The sequence below is a fragment of the Podarcis raffonei genome, chromosome 2 (genome assembly GCF_027172205.1).
Source record: "Podarcis raffonei isolate rPodRaf1 chromosome 2, rPodRaf1.pri, whole genome shotgun sequence".
Taxonomy (NCBI): Eukaryota; Metazoa; Chordata; class Lepidosauria; order Squamata; family Lacertidae; genus Podarcis; species Podarcis raffonei.
Window position 1 is genome coordinate 45,006,572 of NC_070603.1, and position 18,743 is coordinate 45,025,314.

The 18,743-nt window shown below is 42.7% G+C and overlaps 1 protein-coding gene and 1 non-coding gene across 3 annotated transcripts in view; both read right to left on the bottom strand.

The window, feature by feature from the left end:
* Positions 1-18,743, bottom strand: part of TNPO2 (transportin 2) — a 35,441-nt gene that overhangs the window by 8,992 nt on the left and 7,706 nt on the right. For both annotated transcript variants that reach the window (XM_053376425.1, XM_053376424.1), the window contains exons 6-18: positions 17,156-17,289; positions 12,076-12,157; positions 10,674-10,796; positions 10,180-10,298; positions 8,885-8,945; positions 7,789-7,957; positions 6,790-6,942; positions 6,418-6,643; positions 5,593-5,764; positions 3,902-3,988; positions 3,397-3,504; positions 2,960-3,118; positions 822-909 (exon numbers count right to left, since the gene is read on the bottom strand). In XM_053376425.1, coding sequence (XP_053232400.1) covers positions 822-909; positions 2,960-3,118; positions 3,397-3,504; positions 3,902-3,988; positions 5,593-5,764; positions 6,418-6,643; positions 6,790-6,942; positions 7,789-7,957; positions 8,885-8,945; positions 10,180-10,298; positions 10,674-10,796; positions 12,076-12,157; positions 17,156-17,289 — 1,681 coding nt within the window. The remainder of the gene's footprint in view (positions 1-821; positions 910-2,959; positions 3,119-3,396; positions 3,505-3,901; positions 3,989-5,592; positions 5,765-6,417; positions 6,644-6,789; positions 6,943-7,788; positions 7,958-8,884; positions 8,946-10,179; positions 10,299-10,673; positions 10,797-12,075; positions 12,158-17,155; positions 17,290-18,743) is intronic.
* LOC128409702 (small nucleolar RNA SNORD41) lies at positions 5,958-6,028 on the bottom strand. The gene has a single exon (XR_008329313.1). It is a non-coding gene; the product is annotated as a small nucleolar RNA SNORD41 (small nucleolar RNA).

Sequence of the window (18,743 nt, forward strand, 5' to 3'; positions counted from 1 at the left end):
AAAAAGAGGGGAGGTTCAGTTCTTGTGACCTATGGAAGGTGGAGCCCACCTTAGGAATGTAGGACAGATCTATTCTGAGGTTTACTTTGTCTTTCTGAAAAATGCAGAGATTGCCCTGAACTGACAAGGTACTTAAATCCGTCACCTTTCTGACTAATGTGAAGCAGCTACTTTGAACATAAGCAATCATATGGGAACAGAGGCCAGGGGTTTGAGTAGTCAAGATGGAGAGAGCCTTATGAAGATTCCCTAAGAAAACACTGAAAGGGGGTTGACAAAAAAGATGGAAGAAACCAGCAAGCACAGAGGACAGAGAAGGAGAAAGAATGTCTGTCTGGGCTGGCAGTTACAACAAGATGCCAAGACAGGAAGGAAGAGGATTCAAAGTAATCAATGAGGTTTCCTGTGTGGGCTGCAAGACAGACTTAAACCCAGCAGCGTCTGTGTGGCTAATCTGCCAGGAAAATACCTGCTGGTTAATCTTTTTCTTTGTTTTGTGCACCAATGATTAAAACTGAGACTTTCTGCATGTAAAGCATGAGCTCTGCAACTTAGCTATGCCCCCTCTAAACTACTACACAAGGCCCTAACAGCATTATGGCAAAAACATGTTTTTCATAAAAGAAAACCAAGGCAGATATGTTTCTTCCTCCAGATACAAGATATACCAAAATCTGCTACCACTTGAGAGCTATTATAACCGCTAGCAGTTATCTTGGTCCCTCTCAGACCTTGGGATTAAAAACAGTATTAACACAAAGATCACTACTATCATGCCAAGAAACATAACGTCACACAACAAGAACTCAACAGGTACCTACCAATGCATGGCTTGACATGCATGAAACAGGCTTTGGTAAGGTCTCCTAGGAGTGCAAATGAGCTCTGCCGAACCTCTGGCATGGTGTCCTACAGGGAGAGCAAGGAAGTTTAGAAGGGACAGTGTTGTGTGTACCATCTAGACTGCAGTGTAGGGCTGGGCGATGTTGCGTTTTCAACATCGCAGAGTATCACCAGCCAAACATGTTGAAAAAAGTTGCATTGGCCCTAACCAGCAAGATGCTGGATGAAACTGCCACAACTCTCATCGTGGGAGCTGAGGCACTTTCACCCCAGCGCCTCATGGGCTGTCCCCAACGGAGCCAGCCCCGAGTCCCCAGCTACTTGTGCTGGAGCAGCAAGGACATTGGGGCTCCTTGGCCAAGCTCCTTTTGCCTTCGCTGGCATGGGGGGGGGGGTAGGCGAGCTACCTTCCCGCTTGCTCCCCACTCTCCGAAGATGGACCAAGTGGCAGTAGTCAAGCACACGGAACCTATCAGGCCCTGTGTGTTTCACTGCCTTTGCCCGTGCGGGTGCACTGTCTCTTCCCTCTGGTGGGGGGTCGTTCACCCCAGGAGGAATGATGCAGCTTACCTTCTCCGGCGAAGTCTGCAAGGCACAGGGTACAAAGCCACCCTATTTGTGCCTTGCAGAGAGGGGTTGCTGGTGAGCGTTGGGCCCGCCAGCAGCATCAAAGAGGCCCTAAACTGCCTTGCTGCCTTCCACCGGGAGGGTGGGCTCTGTCTTTCTGGGTGTAAAGGCACAATTTCTGGGAGTAAAGGCACAGCACATCCTCTTGGAGAAAGCAGTCAGGTGGGGTTGGGGATCTCTCAGCTGGGAAGGGCAGATTTCGCGCTTCCCAGCTGAGCAGCCCTGCTCCCACTCCTACTTGTGTGCAGGCAGGAGTGGGGTTGGGGCTCTCTCAACTGGGGAGGAGGAGCACTTTAATGGAGCCCTCATCCCACCACTGGCTCATGTGAGCCTGTGGCTGGTCGGGGGCTCTGTAAAACTGCTTGGCTGAGGCGAGGGCAGCAGTGTGCTCCTCAGCCAAGCAGTTTAAAGAAGCGGAGGAAGGAGCGAGCTGTATCAGCACCTCGCAGATTCAGCTTGATTCTGCCCAGGCAGAGTGCAATGGCACTTTCACCAGTGGTATATTGCTGGTGAAACCATTGCCGCTTGTGTCCCTCTGCCTCCAGCTCCCAGCCAGTTTGTTTCTCCCTCAGCGTGCTGGGCGCTGGAAGCAAAGGGACTCAAGAGTGATGACAGTTTCACCAGCAATATACCACTGAGTGAGGCTGTCATTGTGGTCTGTCCCCACATACTGGTCCTGGGTCAATATATATCACCCAGGCCTACTGCAGTGTCTCTCAGTCTGACATAATGGTGGGTGCTCACTTGTAAGTGATAGAGGGAAAACAAAGCAGATGTGCAAGATCCAGGATATGAGATTAAATTTGGATGCAAACTTATTTATTCACTAATCATTACTTTTTCTGGGTCTGCGCTCAACAGGTCTCTCATAAAAGACAGTGATAAACTCTCCTTCCCTGTTAAAATTATTACGAAGGAGCCTTGTGCAGATGGAAGGAATTTGGCTGTTAATAGGCACAGACCCTCTCAGAAATACCAGAACAGGACTATCCATTGCTGGTTCTGTCTAGCTCTGCTTCCCGGGATAGTAGGAGGCTCTTAAGTCAGGGAAACCTTACAACTGATGCTTTCTTCTCACCTCTTCATGCAACTCACAATGCATTAACAACCTAGTCCAACATCCTTTTGAAAGGCAGACACTCTGGGACTCTTGCTCCCTGCTTGTTCCTTTTTGTAACCTTTGGATTCACCCAATTATTCTTGCAGCTTCTGCTACAATTATTTCTAACTTATTTTCCCCACTTAGTTTCTCACCATCTATCCAGTCCCCTATCATATTCAATGATTTTCCAGCATTTACTTCTCTAGCTTACTTGTAAAGTAAACTTTATTAACATTAGTCTAAATTTTGGAAAACAAATGGTGAGCCTAATCTCAAGTACCTCTGAATTAAAGTTCTTGGCTGGGGCTGAGAAATCCCAGGGTCCCAGAAGCTATGAACTGGCCTAAAGCAGTCATTACACATTGAACACAGGACTCTCTCACCCACCTGCATGCACTGGAACAGGAGAGTCATGATATTGCTCCGGGCCACAAGCTGCTCCACGTGACATCCCAGACCTTCAGCCAATCCACTCAGCAAGTCAAGAGCAACGATCATGAAATCTTTATCAGGAGCCTCGTATTGGTCTGGGTGTTGACTATACATCTACGAATTTGAGAACAGAGAACCATTTACCTCAAAGAAAACATGAAGCCTCAACAAGGCCATAGCAAGCTTCACAGAGCAACAGTTTGAACAGAAACACTTGTGCTGTTAAAGCACAGGGTAAGTTTGGTTAATGCTAGCTTTTGTTACTGCCAGTTATGGTTAATCTGCCCACATGTGATCCCCTTCTCTGATCAACAGGGACTCAGTTTTCCAACACTTAAGTATTATATACAGCATACTTTTTTTAAAAAACCAAAAACAACAGCCTATCCTACCATGGCTTGGGCAAGGGTCTTCTGCACAAGTGTCACACAGCGCTGGTAGACAGGTTCACAGTATGGGAGGAAGCCACTTTGGAGTGCAGTTGCTACAGATGACAAACACTGTAGAAATAACAGATAGCAACTCAAAAGACATGCATGGAGGACCACCTGGCATGCACATTGTCTTGCCCTTATTATCACTGAAACCATTTAACACAAAACCACTTAGCTCAGTCATGAAAGGGACAAGAAACAACTTGCCCCTTTCATGTGTTTATTTCAAGCAGCTAGAATTGTGCATTAAGGACAAGGAGCCTGCCCGGGAACCAAAATGTCTATATTTCTCAACATACAACAGTACATTTTTTGCTGATTTCCAATGCACTATATATTTCTTGCTAGACAGAGGGGGTGGGGAAACCATTGCCTTTGAGTAGCATGGCCATTATGCACAATAGAGCTTAGTTCTTTCAACTGAAGCATTAGAGCCCACCAAAGTTAATGGCTGGCCACTTACTTCTAAGAGAGGAAAAAGATCTTTGTCCTCGTCCTTTAGCTCATTCCACTTCTGTATCAGCGGTGGCATCAGTTTTTGGATATATTCCTGGGTAAGAGAAGATCAGTTATGACCAGTTATGATCATGCTGCAGTCCCAGCCACTGCCAGTATCATAAAGTGAGCCCAGAATCCTTCAGAACTGAAAAACACTCAACATGTAGCTTCAGGATTCGAATGTCTTGTATTTTCATTGGTCATCACTGTTTCTGGGCTCAGTGTGCAAATACTGTCAGACCAGGACTACTACTATAATTCCATAGAACCAGACTTCTAAGTGTTTCCCAACCACTCTGACCAGGGTATTATTTCAGAGAAAAATAATTTTGTCTGGAGAAGCAGAAAGGACTTGGCCTTGATAAATAGCAGCATTTATACCAAATAAGAAAAAGTAGAAACAGCATCAGTAGGAAAAACAATATGCTTGACAAGTAAGACTACTAAGTATGTGTGCTTGACGTTTCTTTGCCTTTTAACAATAATTATTTGTGCAGAAGCTGCACAAGACTAGTATTTTACCTCACTGGCATTTGCAGATTTACAGTTGCATAATAGCAAAGGAACCCATAACCACTTCTACCTGCATGACACTAAAGTAACTTTTTGTAGTGTCACAGCATCATAGAAATCACTGGTGTACCTTATTTTATGTTAAGGCTCACACCACAACACTACTTTATTCTGTAGTCAATAATACAAAGTAGAAAAAATGGAAAATCTGTCTCGTAACAGTTCCACCAAGTAGCAGTTCTCCCTAATCATATATGGAACTACAATTCTGCCTTGTATGAAGTCAGACCACTGGGTTCACCTAACCAAATACTGTCTGCTCTTCCCAAGACCCTGGAGAGCTACCAACTTTGTTTTAATTGGCCTCGCCACCAGAAATCCTTTAATTTGAGATTTCCAAGATTGAGTGTGGGATTGTCTGCATAGAAAGAATGCTCTTCTGCTGAGCTGTATTCCCGACTTTCCTCCAAGGGGCAAAAGGCAGCCTATATGGTTCCTCCCTCTCCATTTTATTTTCACAAAATTGGCAAGACAAAGAGTGGCCAGGTTCATCCAGTTAGCTTCATGGCTGATTGAGGATATGAACCCTAGTCCCTCACGTTATCCACTACAGCACACTGTCCTTTCATTATGCACTTCCTGTCAGTAGTAATTTTAATTTATAAAATTACCCAATTTATATACTGATTGATTGTAAAAACAACAACAACAACTTTAAATATAAAGTAGTACACACACAGCATCAATAACAGTGAAATAAACATTTCTGGGCTTCCCTTCTCTAGACCTTTCACCTGCAATATCTTAGCACCAAGGAAAGAGGTTTGACAGTCAATTAGATTCTTATACTATCTCTTGGAATAGGAGACCTTTTTTGCTTCAGGTTTCTGAATGTACCACCAATCAAGGTTTATCAAGGAGGGGGAATTACATGTGGTGTACATGTAGTTAAACTACAGTGGGTTTTGTTCATCACACTAATGAAGGAAAAACATTCACGTATTTGGACTGCCCTGCATTCAGTAATTAGTTTATGCTGACAGTATTTCATCCCAATGAGAAGAGGTAAGAGGACACAACCAGCCATGGTGATTAAATGCTAGCAGTTTCCACTGTTAATGCCAAAAGGAAGAATGCACATACCGGCTGGTTGAGGTGGTGCCCAACAGAATCAGCCAAGGTGCCAATCGCATCATACAGGATCAGCAGGTTCTTGTGCTGGTATTTCCCAAATGCAAAAACCAAAGTATCCAGAATGAAGCTGAGGTATGGGACCAGCTCTGTGCAGGCCTCTTCTTCAAGGGTGGCAAATGCACTAAAATTAAGGTTACAAGAAAAAAAAAGTGGTGGGCATGACCAAAGTGAAAGCAGCACCAGAAGCTGGAAAGATTGAAATCCACAGATGCCTGGATAATTTCTATCCTGGGCACTTAAGAGATCAGTTTCACTGCACAAGAGTCAACTATAACCCTATGCCACTCTTTGATCTGAAGTATAAGGGAATTTCTCTGGGTCAGACAGTACGAATATATGAACTATCATAGCAGAGCTCAAATTTCAAGTTCTTCATCACATCCAGAGAAAACCTGAAGGGTGCAGGAGAGACGAGGAGTCTAAGAAGGGTAGATCTGTGGCTCAGAGATACTATAGAATCTAGTCTGGTTCTAAGTTAGGAACAAGGCCTCAAGATGTGTATCAATTTTAAGGTACTCTTAAATTTTTGCACATTATACCTGATCTTGATAGTCATAGCTTCGGTGTTTGGTTTTGCCTCAAATGCTTAACCATAACGGACCAAGACTCTGCAAAAGCATCCTGGGAAACACTTCTACATTCAAGCAGAAATGGCTATAGATTACAAGGAACCATCAGAAGAGAAGTATATTCAGGACCTCTGAGCTTACACTGTTTTGATAAACACACTTGTTCAAATGTGCATCAAGTGAAGTGATGCCATGAGCGGGTTACCTGCAAGCAGCCTCCTGTACTCTCTTGTTGCTGTCAAGAATCCGCTTGAGCAGCTCTGTCATCAGAGGCTTGAGATACATGTCTGGGGGTTGGCTCACAACCCAGTGGGCATAACGGCTCAGGGTCCAGCAGGCAATGGAGCGCACTAGGGCCTTCTTGTCAGAGAGACATTGGATCAAGTGAGGAATCAATTCAGGGAGGTAGGGAACCATGCCCTGCATGCAGCCTAGAAATGCAAGAAAATAAGTTCAGCATGCTTCCTAGACATATCAGAGGGCTGCCAAATTCTTGTTCGCATGAAGTCGCTGCCAATGCGTTCCCCTTTTTGCAAATGCAAACCCCTAGTTGAAGTGATACAATTATAGAACTCACCTTCAGCAATGGCCCCTAGAACGAGGATTCCGGACTCCTTGATGACCCACTCGGGGTGGAAGAGTAGCCCCTTGAGCAGTGGGAGCAGGTGTGGGAGGAGCTCATCTCTGAAGACATTGGCCAAGACATCAAGGGCGGCAGCAGAGCATTTTCCTGTAGGAGACATGGGGCTATGTGGTAGAATCTGCAAAGAGCACCAGTGGGAAAGCTCTGGTCCATGAGCCAAATTAGGCCCATAAGGTCTCCCAATTTGTGCCTTATTGTTCCTTTGCATTCCTGAACTTGCGCTGTTTTTTGTTTGGGGCTGAATATGAGCCTCACTGATTTGGGACACAATTGGTTCCACCCAGGAGCTCCCAGCTGGATTTCATTCCTCCTTATGCCACAGATGGCCATAAGGCAGAGGTGACTGACAAATCTGGTGTGTGGAGCCTTGGCTGCTATTTGATCCCGCTCTCCAGCATAAAGTGACTCCCTATGCATTGCACAGAGTAAAGTCTGTGGGAACAAAGAGTCTTTGAGGGAAGAGACAAGCAAGAAAAAAGCACTCGCTTTAGGATAAACATGCAAGGCAGAAAGTATCTTTTAGGGGTAAGAAAACCCCAAGCTGTGCAATTCCAGCAATTCTATTAAACAAGAACTATCTTTTTAACAAGAAATAAAATTGGACCATTGAATAAGCTCCTTCGGTGTGTATCTTCTTCCCACATAAGAGTCTAAAGAATCAGGCCAATGGCCTATCTTGTCCAACATCCTGTTCTCACAGTGGCCAGCCAGATGCTTGAGGACAGTCTACAAGCAGGACATAAGCACAACACTTTGCCCACCTGCGATTCCCAGCAATTGGTATTCAGAGAAATTTGCCCCATACCATCACAAATGAAAAGGAATGGTATCAAGTCAGTTATGTGCCCAGTGCTCCACTCTACTAGCTCCTGGCACCCTCATAGTTGGCACTTTCCCATCTCAAAAGCACTGCACAACTCTTCCCCTACTCACTCAGATTCCAGTCAGATAGCGTGTCATCGTCGTCATCCTCATCCTCTCCATCTTCATCATCCTGTAGCCGTTCCTCCTCATGCTGCAGGGTAACCGTGCGTGATTTGTGGAAACGAGGCTTGATATCCTGCTCACTGTCAGGGATGGCTTCATCCTCTTCCACATCACCCTGAAATTGAGTAGAGGGAGCACATGGAAGCCCATTTAATACTGAGTCTTGTCTGCCAGGGAAATGAGCTCTTGCAAAACAGTACAGTATTTCTTGTTCTTGGTGGGATAGATTGTTACTTAATGCCGAAATAAACCCTGGCAAAGAACGGTAACCCTCCAGTCCTCTTGGGACTCTTCACCTCATGCATCCATGGATCAGACAGGACGAATACAACAACCCATCACAGTTGTCAGGCTGAAGGTTATGCATCATTTCCATGAATGCATGTGCTTGGCCACTGACTTGGGAGGGTGCAAGCATGTATGAATTTCGCTTGAAAAGTGAGACTGGCCCTGACTTATACTAAATGGGGCAAAACATAGCTAAAGTCACCAGGGGGTTTTTGCAGCCAAGAAAAAGTGTTTTAACTCAGCTGATCAAGCCCATAACCCTAGTCTGTAATCTTAGGAAAAACTTTTCTTATAAAGACATGGTTATTCAGTCAGCATATAGGTGCGGCTCACGATGGAACTTGGAGTTCCAGTGAAAGCCCCCAGCACCACAGACCCAGCTTCAGTAGAAAGAACTAGTACATTTAAAATGCCAACTACATAAGAAGGGGATCGGCAGTCACTTGGTATGCTCAATTTTAGGAATAGGACAAGGAATAATTTACAGCCTCATGGAATGAGGCTCCGCAACTATCAGAACTGAAAGGGCAAAGTTTCATTGTTGCGGAAGATTTGCCAACCATACTGCCATGCACTGTGCCTGTAAGGATGGTCAGCAGCAAGAGTGGGGTAAAGATGAATGAGATTCTAGATGTTACAACACAGAATCCTTTTCATTTGTTATGCTCAGTAAACAAGTTGTGACTGAGGAATGTAAAACCCAGAAGAAGGTGGAAATACATATTGTATTAAATCCTAAATTGGAAACAAATACCTTTAACAATATGATGTCAATTTCAGAATACTTCATTCCATTCACCAAAATTGGAATCAATCTGTTAAGGAGAAGGAGTAGAAAAAGTGATTCACCAACTGGGTCCTGGGGCAAGAATGAAGTTAATCATTGCCAAATAGGAGCAGTAATGTCTTTGTGCACATGGGGGGGGGGCGGGGCGGCGGCATTTCAGTAGCTTCCGACTGTTCAGATAATGCCCCCTACAATGCAGATTTCCTTGCAGCAAGCAAGCATTTACACACTGCTTAGTGTAAGTGTCACTACTGCCAGACAGAAAAGTCCAACAGTAATTTATAATCCATGCAATTCCACGCCCACAAGGTTGTGGCTAGCACAAAATGCTATTCTCTGCTGCCAAGTTGGAAAGAGAAACAGGTACTCTGGGCACGCAACAAGTATGCACAGCAACTCCATAGCAGCCACCTTTCCCTTGAACTCTTCCATTTTAAAAATCCCTTTCTGTCCCAGCTCCGAATGCTCAGTCATACCGCACGCATCTGGCAATTCTCCCCAACTTTGCAGTAATGATGAACTGCAGAAAAAACAGAATTGAAGGAATGTTGAAGGGCTCCACACCTCTAACTTGGAAGAGCCCTGTACTAGATTCACTAGATAGACTATAAGCATATATGCTTAAAATATGAAAGTAAAGATAAAGCTCAGCTGAGCAAAACTAGCTTAGCAACATGCCAGCTTTTGCCTTAATTTGTTTTTGCACAAAGCTACAGCCAAAGAAACACGTAATAATACCATGTGCAGGGAGAATGGACATGCAGATGCCCAAGCCCCTTCAAATCTAGTAAGTCTAAGCTATCCAGGAGTCTCACTGCCCTATTGTACATAAAAATGTAAAATATACATGTACAAAGGTACAATATACATAAAAATGTAAGGCTACTGTCATGCTGCATTTTGCATGGTAGCCAGCATGGTGAAAGAACATCAAGCTGGAAAGCAGCGTGGGTGGCAGGTGGTCCAGGCGAGCTATTTAATGAAGTGGGGAAGGTGCTTCAGAATAGTTTGCTAAAGCGTCTCCCCTTCCCTTAAAAGGGGGTGGGGCTCAGGGGATGGGTGAGCTCTAAAGGGATGGAGATTGGTCAGGTTTAAAGGAAGGAGGAATTGGATTGGTGGAGGATCAACAAAAGGGTTGGTGAATGGAGCAAGCAGGGGTGGCAGCCCCTAACCATGACTTAAGTCAACCAGGAAGCAAAGTAAAACTGGGCTTCATAACACGCAACTTAGAATGCTAGTACTGCAGAGGCAAAGCTACTCACTGCACCAGGTGTGAAGAGAGCACCTCCTTGCAGATGGGTTGTTCAGCCAGGGTCAACCAGAATTCACATGCTTCCAGCGCCACATTCTCATCACTATCCTGGGTCCTCTGCAACATGTACTGGAAGGAAACAAGAGGACCAACATGTAACTTTGGCTCAGAGATAGCTACTGCCTTTGCTGCATCTGTCTCATAGAATGATGACGTTTACCATCAAATTGCAGCAGCATTTTGCTGTGATATGCCAGGTCAGCGGCATCAATTCATGAAGGAAACCCTCTATCGAACAAGTGGCATAATTATGCCTACTCAATCATAGTATTGATCCACTAACATGGAATGCTATCAAGAGATGAAATCCCAAATCAGCTTCCATCACCTTCAGGCAGACTTGGTGGCACTTCTAGATATATCATTTAGAGTCCTAGTGGCTGAAACAAACAAAGGCAAGGCAGCATTTTAAGAGGACCTGCTCCGTAGAAAAAAGGCACTTACCTGGATGATACTATGCATGTGAGGGATCAGTCGATCAATCCGCACCTCTAGCAGCATCACCAGTGCTCGGCAAACATTCTTTCGAACCTCAGGATCTTCATCTACTGCCAGAGCAAACAGGTGCTGCCAAGAGCAGGCAGAGTTAACATTCACACATTCAAAAGAATTTGGCTAAGAATCAAACACCATCCCCTTCAACTGGCCCAAACCTGTGCCTTCCAACACAGAGATGGTTCTTCTAGACTTCCTGCGACTTGGCCAGACAGCAGAGAAGCATTATGCTCAGGGCTCTTGTGCCAATAAATACACAAATGTGCTTATTTTGCATGTGACCTCTTAAGTTCTCTGCAAGCTTAGTATTTTTGGCAAGTGGAGGTGTGGTAACAAAATGACACAGAGTTAGTAGACAATTGGTGTATATAAGAGGAACACAACCAAAAAGCATACAAAGTAGAGAGGACCAACTATATGTTCTAGCCTATGAACATTTTGAGACTTTTACAGACACTGCCTGCACATTTGCAAGTGCAGAGGTAGCACAATACAACAGAAACACTGGTCTCAGGAAGCATAGCTAGGGCCATACTATGTTTGACTAGGCCTGAAGCGAAGGAGTATGTTGGTGTTAAGAACCAAATACCTTTCTCTCTGTACTGGAGCCTGTATTTCCTAAGGCTGCCTCTGGCCATGGATATGTTACTGCAGTAGAAAGAAGTCACTGAGACAGAGAAAGCTTAGGATGCAAGTGTTAAAAATCCCTATCTTCCCTTTTTAAAAAATATCTTATTAAGAACTGGACAAAAGCTTTAAGATCTGGCACTCCCTACATTTACAAAAGGAGGCAAAATTTTATTTTTTTTAGGCCAGTTTTTCCTCTCAGTCCTCATAATGAGAGGAAAAACTGGCCTAAAAAAAATAAAAATGAACAAACAGTTGAGAAGATTCAAAGTCATTGTGCTAGGCTAACACAAGCGGTGATCTGGAGAATTCAGGAATTTCTAGGACCATAGTAGGTGTTTCCTCAAGGAGGTAGATCAACAAATTATGGATACATTTCTCTGAAAAACTGCTCAACTGCTCCTGTTAACTTTCCCTGCCACTATGCAGCTACAGGGGAGCACTTTCAGTAAATCACTTTGTTTGCACAGGGCAACAATGAGGCCAAAGGGGTCTGGCAAGGGCAATGGGTGAACTCGTGTATACCCTAGAACATTATGCAGGATCTATAAATGCACAGAGGTCAGTGGCAAACATTCAAGAATTTCTCGATAGACCAGCTAACATCAAGAGCATCCCTTACAGGTATTAAGTCCCAGAACTCTGTGCCTAATAAACAGTCAATCATGGACTGTGATGCTTCAGCTTTCAATAACCACAACTGGACAAGAGAAATCCATCTCACCTCAATGAAGGTGTCTATGTTATCCATCAAGGCCTGGGCCCTTTCCATGATGAACTGGTTAACACATGCAATGGCATGGGACCTAAAGAGACAGTAAAGACAGCTGAAACCACTTGACCAAGCAATTACTACTTACTTCCAATAAGTGAACATCAATGCATTCTGTTAGCTTAATTGCAGTTTTTTCAGGGTACCAAGGAACAGTTTTGCAGTGTAAACAAGCCAAAAATCAACATTTATGTCAATTTTAATTTCTGACTTAAAACAACATATACAACACCTCATTAAAAATCAAATGCAGAAGCCAGCAACTGAGATTGCAATAGGCATTCATGTGCCAAGGGCCTGAGCAATATATATAACTTTAGTCTGCATTTAAATGCCAACAATGCATGGGACAGATGCACTTGTCCATAGAGGTAGTTACACAATTGGTGCACTGCTATAAAAAAGGTCCTTTCACAGACTTCCGGGGTGGCGCCATCAGAAAATGGCTGATTCCCTCTCACTTGGAGGGGACTGGCTCTGCGGAAATAGGGTCTATACCGCTACGGCGCTGCGGGGACCCTTTAAAACCACAGGCGGCTGAAGCCTGTGACCGTGGGACTCGGCAGGCACCTTTTGCGCCCCCCCCCCCAATCGGTGAAGGAGTCCAGTTTTGGGCTCCGGAGCGGAGCGGGGAAGTGGCGCTGTGCTGTGAGTCATCTGCTTCTTCCATGGAGTGAAGCTGTGTAGCCCTTGCCGGAGAGCGCTGCCTTCTTCCTGAAAATTTGGCACTAAAACAACGATCCGTGAGTAGGTCAATTTCGGAATTAAAGGAACTGTACAAAAAGATTTGGCACCGAATGCGGAAAGGTATAAACAGGAAGTCTGCTTTCCGTTCTTGTAAATGGAGTAAAGTAATAAACTTGTAAGCGGAAACCTCAAAGGACTTTCTTAAGGATTACAATCCGAACATCAAACAAGCGATTTTCCCCCTTTGATGCAGGGGAGGAGGGGGGAAAGGATTTGAACGGTATTTCCCTGCTAAAAGAGAGTGCAAGAGCAGTTAAAATCCGCTGCTCAAATCCCTGAGACCGGCTCCTAGTGAACAGTTAAAAAGCCGTATTGGGAAACGTGCTGTTGCTGAAAGTACTTTCTCTCTTGACAGTTAAATCTGCGTCGGAGGATACAATTAAGATATAATATTACTGACTGATTTCTCCTGATTTCAAAGTATCAGGAAATAAATGGAAATAGAAACTGTTGTTCTTTTGAGATTGGGGGATGAAAGGGAAAAGTAAGTTACTTTAAGATATTATTGACTGTTGCTGCTACTGTGTCCCCCTAGAGGAACTTTGAAATTGTTGCAACTGCAGCTGGACTAAGGGGAATTTTCCATTTCAAAACAAACTGACTCTGAGTGTGTGACCGGCCTTGATAGACTCTGACTTTGAGTGTGTGACTGACCTTGACTTTTATCTGGAGTGTTATGGCAGATGGGAAAGACAAGTTAGAGTCCCTACAAGCAACCAGGTCTGGCAGAGTACTTCGTACAGACGGTGGGCTGCAAAGGAGAGCTTCGACATCCGGCCCTGCTGGCTTGCCAATAACACCCCCATCGGCACAATCTAAGCCTAAAGGTATGGCTGCTGACGATGCCCTGGCCCAGGCACTTAGTAAAATAAGTGAATCTTTGGATAAAATAAGCAAACAAGTAGCCGAGGCATCGAGTAAAATTGACCAAAACACCACAAGTATTAATCAAAACACTACAAGCATTAATAATTTGGGTCAGAAGGTAAACACTAATACTGAGACTATTCAGAAATTACTGCAGGAATCAACTTTGATACGAAAGACAGCTGATGAGGCAAAAGAAATTGCAACCACTACAGCCACCGTTGTAGAAGAGAAGATACCACCGATTCACAAACAACTACAAGACCACAGATCAATATTGTCTATGATCGAGTTGAGGGAGAAACAAGCAAATTTAAGGGTCAGGGCGGTTCCGGAATTGGAGAAAAATAATTTGATTGAATTTCTTACACAGGAATTTGCAGACTTCTGGAATCCAGATTTGGAGAAGGACAGCTTCAAGATACTGAGTGCTTTTAGACTTGGAGAAGGAGGGAGAAAGAACAGAGTGAGAGACTGTTTGATCATCCTCCGAACAAAAGAGGAGAGAGACAAAATCTTGAGTCTGCATTTCCAGAAGACTTTGGTGATACATCAGTCAAGAGTGGAAATATTTAAGGATATTCCGAAACATCTTTTAGACCTTAGGTCCAATTACAGAGATTTGACTGCATTGCTGAGAAGTAACGGAATCTTTTTCAGGTGGGAATTCCCCCAAGGCCTGTCTTTTAGTTACAAAGGCAAGAAGATAAAAATAAGATCAGAGGACGACAAACTTAAATTTTGGAGAGACCACGGAGAAGACCTGCAGAAGAAAGCTGAAGGAGAGTTAAGTGCACTTGTAAGTGAAACTTTGGATATACCAGATCTACCTCCTGAATTAAAAGACCGCTTGAAGAAGGTGATACCACCAACAGAACAGGAACAGGCACTGGGTGCTGTTGAAGGAGAAGCATAGTAACTACATCATGGCTCTGCAACTATTAAGTTGGAATTGTAACGGTTTGAATTCCCCTCAGCGAAGGAGATCTGTGTTTCATTTATTAAGAAAGGAACAATTGGATCTGATTTGTTTACAAGAAACACATATAACAAGGTTACACAGGAAACTATTGATTAATAAAAGACTTGGTCAGGAGTTTATTTCATCGGACAAGGTAAAAAAAAGAGGAGTTGTAATTTACGCAAAAGAGAGATTACAACCGAAATTTATCTTTAAAGATGACCAAGGAAGATTTGTGGCAGTTGAAATTCAAATACAGGGAGAAAAATTTTTGATAGTAGGTGTTTACGCACCAAATGAGGGGAAATCTGATTTTTTTAAAAAGTTGCATGAGATCCTGATGGACTATTTGGATTACAATGTAATTTTGCTGGGAGACATGAATGGAGTGGTATCTACACATATGGACAAGGCACAAAGACAGGTAGTCACCAAGGATGGTAGGCTACCGAAAACCTTTTTTGAGATGACAGACAACTTGGATTTAGTTGATATTTGGAGAACAAAGAACCCCTTGGCTAAGGAGGGAACCTTCTTTTCTGAAGCCAAAATGACATGGACTAGAATTGACCAAATATGGGTAACTAGAGGAATGGCACCAAAGATTAGAAAAGTGGAAATCTGCCCAAAAACCTGCTCCAACCATAACGCTGTCAAGATGGAAATGAAACTAATACCAACTGGTTCCTTCAGATGGAGGATGAATGACACCTTATTTAGAGATGAAGAAGTGTTAAAGAAGGCCCAAAAAACCTTGAGAGACTACTTTGAGATAAATATGAACACCAATGTGGAAAAAAGAGTAATCTGGGACGCTAGCAAGGCTGTTATGAGAGGGTTCTTGATACAACAGAATGTACTAAAAAAGAGAATTCAGAATGAGAAGAAAGATAAAATTTTGGAGAAAATAAAGGAAGGTGAAAAAAAATTGAGAGCAAAACCCAAGTCGCAGGAGATTTTGAGAGAAATAAAGTTATATCAAGTACAATTGATGAAAATGATGAATCAAGAGACTGAATGGAAAATTAAACAAATGAGACAAAAGACATTTGAGTCGGCTAATAAATGTGGGAAACTGTTGGCTTGGCAAATGAAAAAAAGACAAAAACTAAATACAATCACTAATTTAGAAGTGGAAGGAAGGAACATACAGAACCCAGCTGAGATCAGAAATTGCTTCCAGAGGTAATGAATGTTAGAATGATGTTGGATTGAAATTAAGTGGTTTCTAGCTGTAATGGTATAAAAGAATATGAAAAAATGGTTTTTTATAAGTAAAAATTCAAGGTAATAATAATTTAAGATTAAAGATCAGGGTAAAATAAAGAGGGAAAGAAACTGCTGAACTAATAAATAGAACTGGAATACAAAAAAGGGAGGTATGAGGAGGTCCAAGAAACAAGTAAATGAAAAATAAGTGATGAAAAGATTGACTGTTTTTAACTGTTTTTATTTGTATTTTTTCTTTTTCTATTTTGTAATATTGTAAAAACCCTAATAAAAATTTATAAAAAAAAAAGGTCCTTTCACAAGTCGCCATTCCATTGGCCAGATTCACTGGTGGGACCAGCAACAGAGCTTTTCCCACAGACCTCAAATAATGGGTTGGCAGAATAGGCAACATTTTATTGCCTTTTGCATTTCCATCTCTAATTGGAACTGAATTACTGGAGACATAGGACTGGTTAAGACAGATTTATCTATCTATCTGGCCAAGAATGAGCCTTGTGCCCACATGCTTCCTCCCCATCTCTCTGGAATTCAATACTACCAGGGTTTATTAAGCCAGTTTCCAATTACATCTGAACATGAAAAGTGCAGTTTAATCAATTACAAATCAGGACATGAAACCAGCATCAGATTAGGCCTTCATATTTACAGGCAGAGATTCAGTTATAACTGGAAACTGTGGTTTAATTAACCCTGCAAATATTCTGATGCAAGAAAGAAAGAAGGTGCAATAGAGGAAGGAGGATGTGGGCAGAAGCACTGGGTCCCAAAGTCTAATAAATCATGGCCTATTTGACACATGTCTGAACCAAGCCATTATGCTGCTTAGTCAATGATTTGTTTGTGGGGGTTTTGGTCAGTTATGTTTTATTATTACAATCTTACTCAGCTACGAGTGATCGCCAAAGAAGAAGAAGAAGAAGGTGATTACTACTATAAGGACTGCATACAAATATAAAATGTATTTACAATAACAATTACATTATATACAGTATACAGCTATCAGTGTAACAATCACACTTCCAAAAGTAAAGGATGCCACTTTACAATAAACCTTCCTTTACATGACAATTTTGCAATTTGGCCAAGTCTGTCAAACCATTCTTTACTTCCAATGCTGCCTGCATAAGGAGGGCAACTCCACCACATGTACAATATTCAACAAGAGCACATCCTTCTCAAGTTTTGGAGCACAGAACAAGAATCAGTAGCATAGCAGCTACATACCTAATCTTGGGGCTGCAGTGCTTGAAAAACTGGAGGAACTTTGGAATCATAACATTAAGAGGGCGGTTGAGAGCATCACTGTCCAGGAGCTCAGCAGAATCTTCACAGATCTTCTGTAAGGCACCAAAAGCTCCCTAGAGAACATAGAAATAGTCGCCACCAAATATGTGAGGTTAGGAAACAGGCAAAGTGCATCTGAGCATCTAAATCCGACAATGATAGCTAGACTTTCAATGCTCAAATTGCTCTTCTGGCATGAGCTACATTTATTTTGAGGTCTATGCCAAAGGAAAACCATCTAAGTGACAGACTGCCAATTTGAAAGAACGTGTTGTCCTCCTACCCTCAGCCAGACTTCCTACGCAACCGTCTGATATATGCCAACTAATTGCCTAAATAGCTAGGGATGCTACAAGAGATGTAGAAATAGGATTGTTTTTAAAGAGAAAAAGCCTATCTGAAGAAAAAATGATGGTGGCAGGTTTGGCTAGGGGCTAGAATATTCCTGGAACAGGGTGGGGAACTTCAAGTTTCAATTTCAAGCTGAAAAGGAAAATGGCTTTAGATTAATAATCTCTGACCTCACCCTTAGAACACAGCTCAAAATTGCTCCCTTTTCATACACCCTACCTTATCCACCCAGATTAATTCAGGGTTCTTCCTTGGTTAATGAAAAATTGGTCCATGACAATAACAGTGGAGTAGCAGTGCTATTTGGATGCCATTGCGCACAGCAAGAACACTTATGTCATATGAAAATTACATCTCTGTCAGGCTAGGTGAATAGCCACCTAGTAATAAACAGTTTTATTTAATAAAAAACAGTCTTAAAATTCACATTTAACCTTTTAAGGATATGCTCCTACACACACACACACACACACACACACACACACACAATTTCATTGTATTACTATATTAACATACCTTCTTCAAGAGTAAACTCTCTCTCTCAAAAAAGAGTAAACACTCCTTCTATTGGAAGGAGGCTTCCAATAGAAACACTAACAAAAATACTAATATATAATTATATATTAAAACAAACCAGTAACCAACAAAACCAACAGCCAACACAGTGGCAAAACTCAATAAAACTCTTTCAAATAAAAGCCACTGAAAAAGGGCAGGTTTTCAGATCTTTCCAAAAGGTCTGCACAGTGTTAATAGTCTGGTGGAACCCAACTGGCAAAAAAATCCAAAGCTGTGGGGCTACAATGGAAAATGTGCTCTCTGTCGCTCTCTCATACTAACCAATGTAATTATTCTTGGTGTGGGGCAAACAAGAAGGGCCTCCACTGTTGAACTCAAATAGTGAGAAGTTTGGTACAGGTGTAGGCAGACTTTCAAATATATGGGATCCAAACCATTTAAGGTTTTAAAGATCACAACCAGTGTTAGAAACTCAGATATTTAAGCTAGGTGTCAAATAGCTCCTTAAAACAGGGTTAGTTGCCATTTGGGGGGTCAGACGGCTTCAAAGTCGTATTTTTCAATATCACTTTTTGGTTCCTGAAATTCATTCTGATTGTGCAGATGGAATAAAACAAATACAGTGGTGCCTCGCAAGACGAAATTAATTCGTTCCACG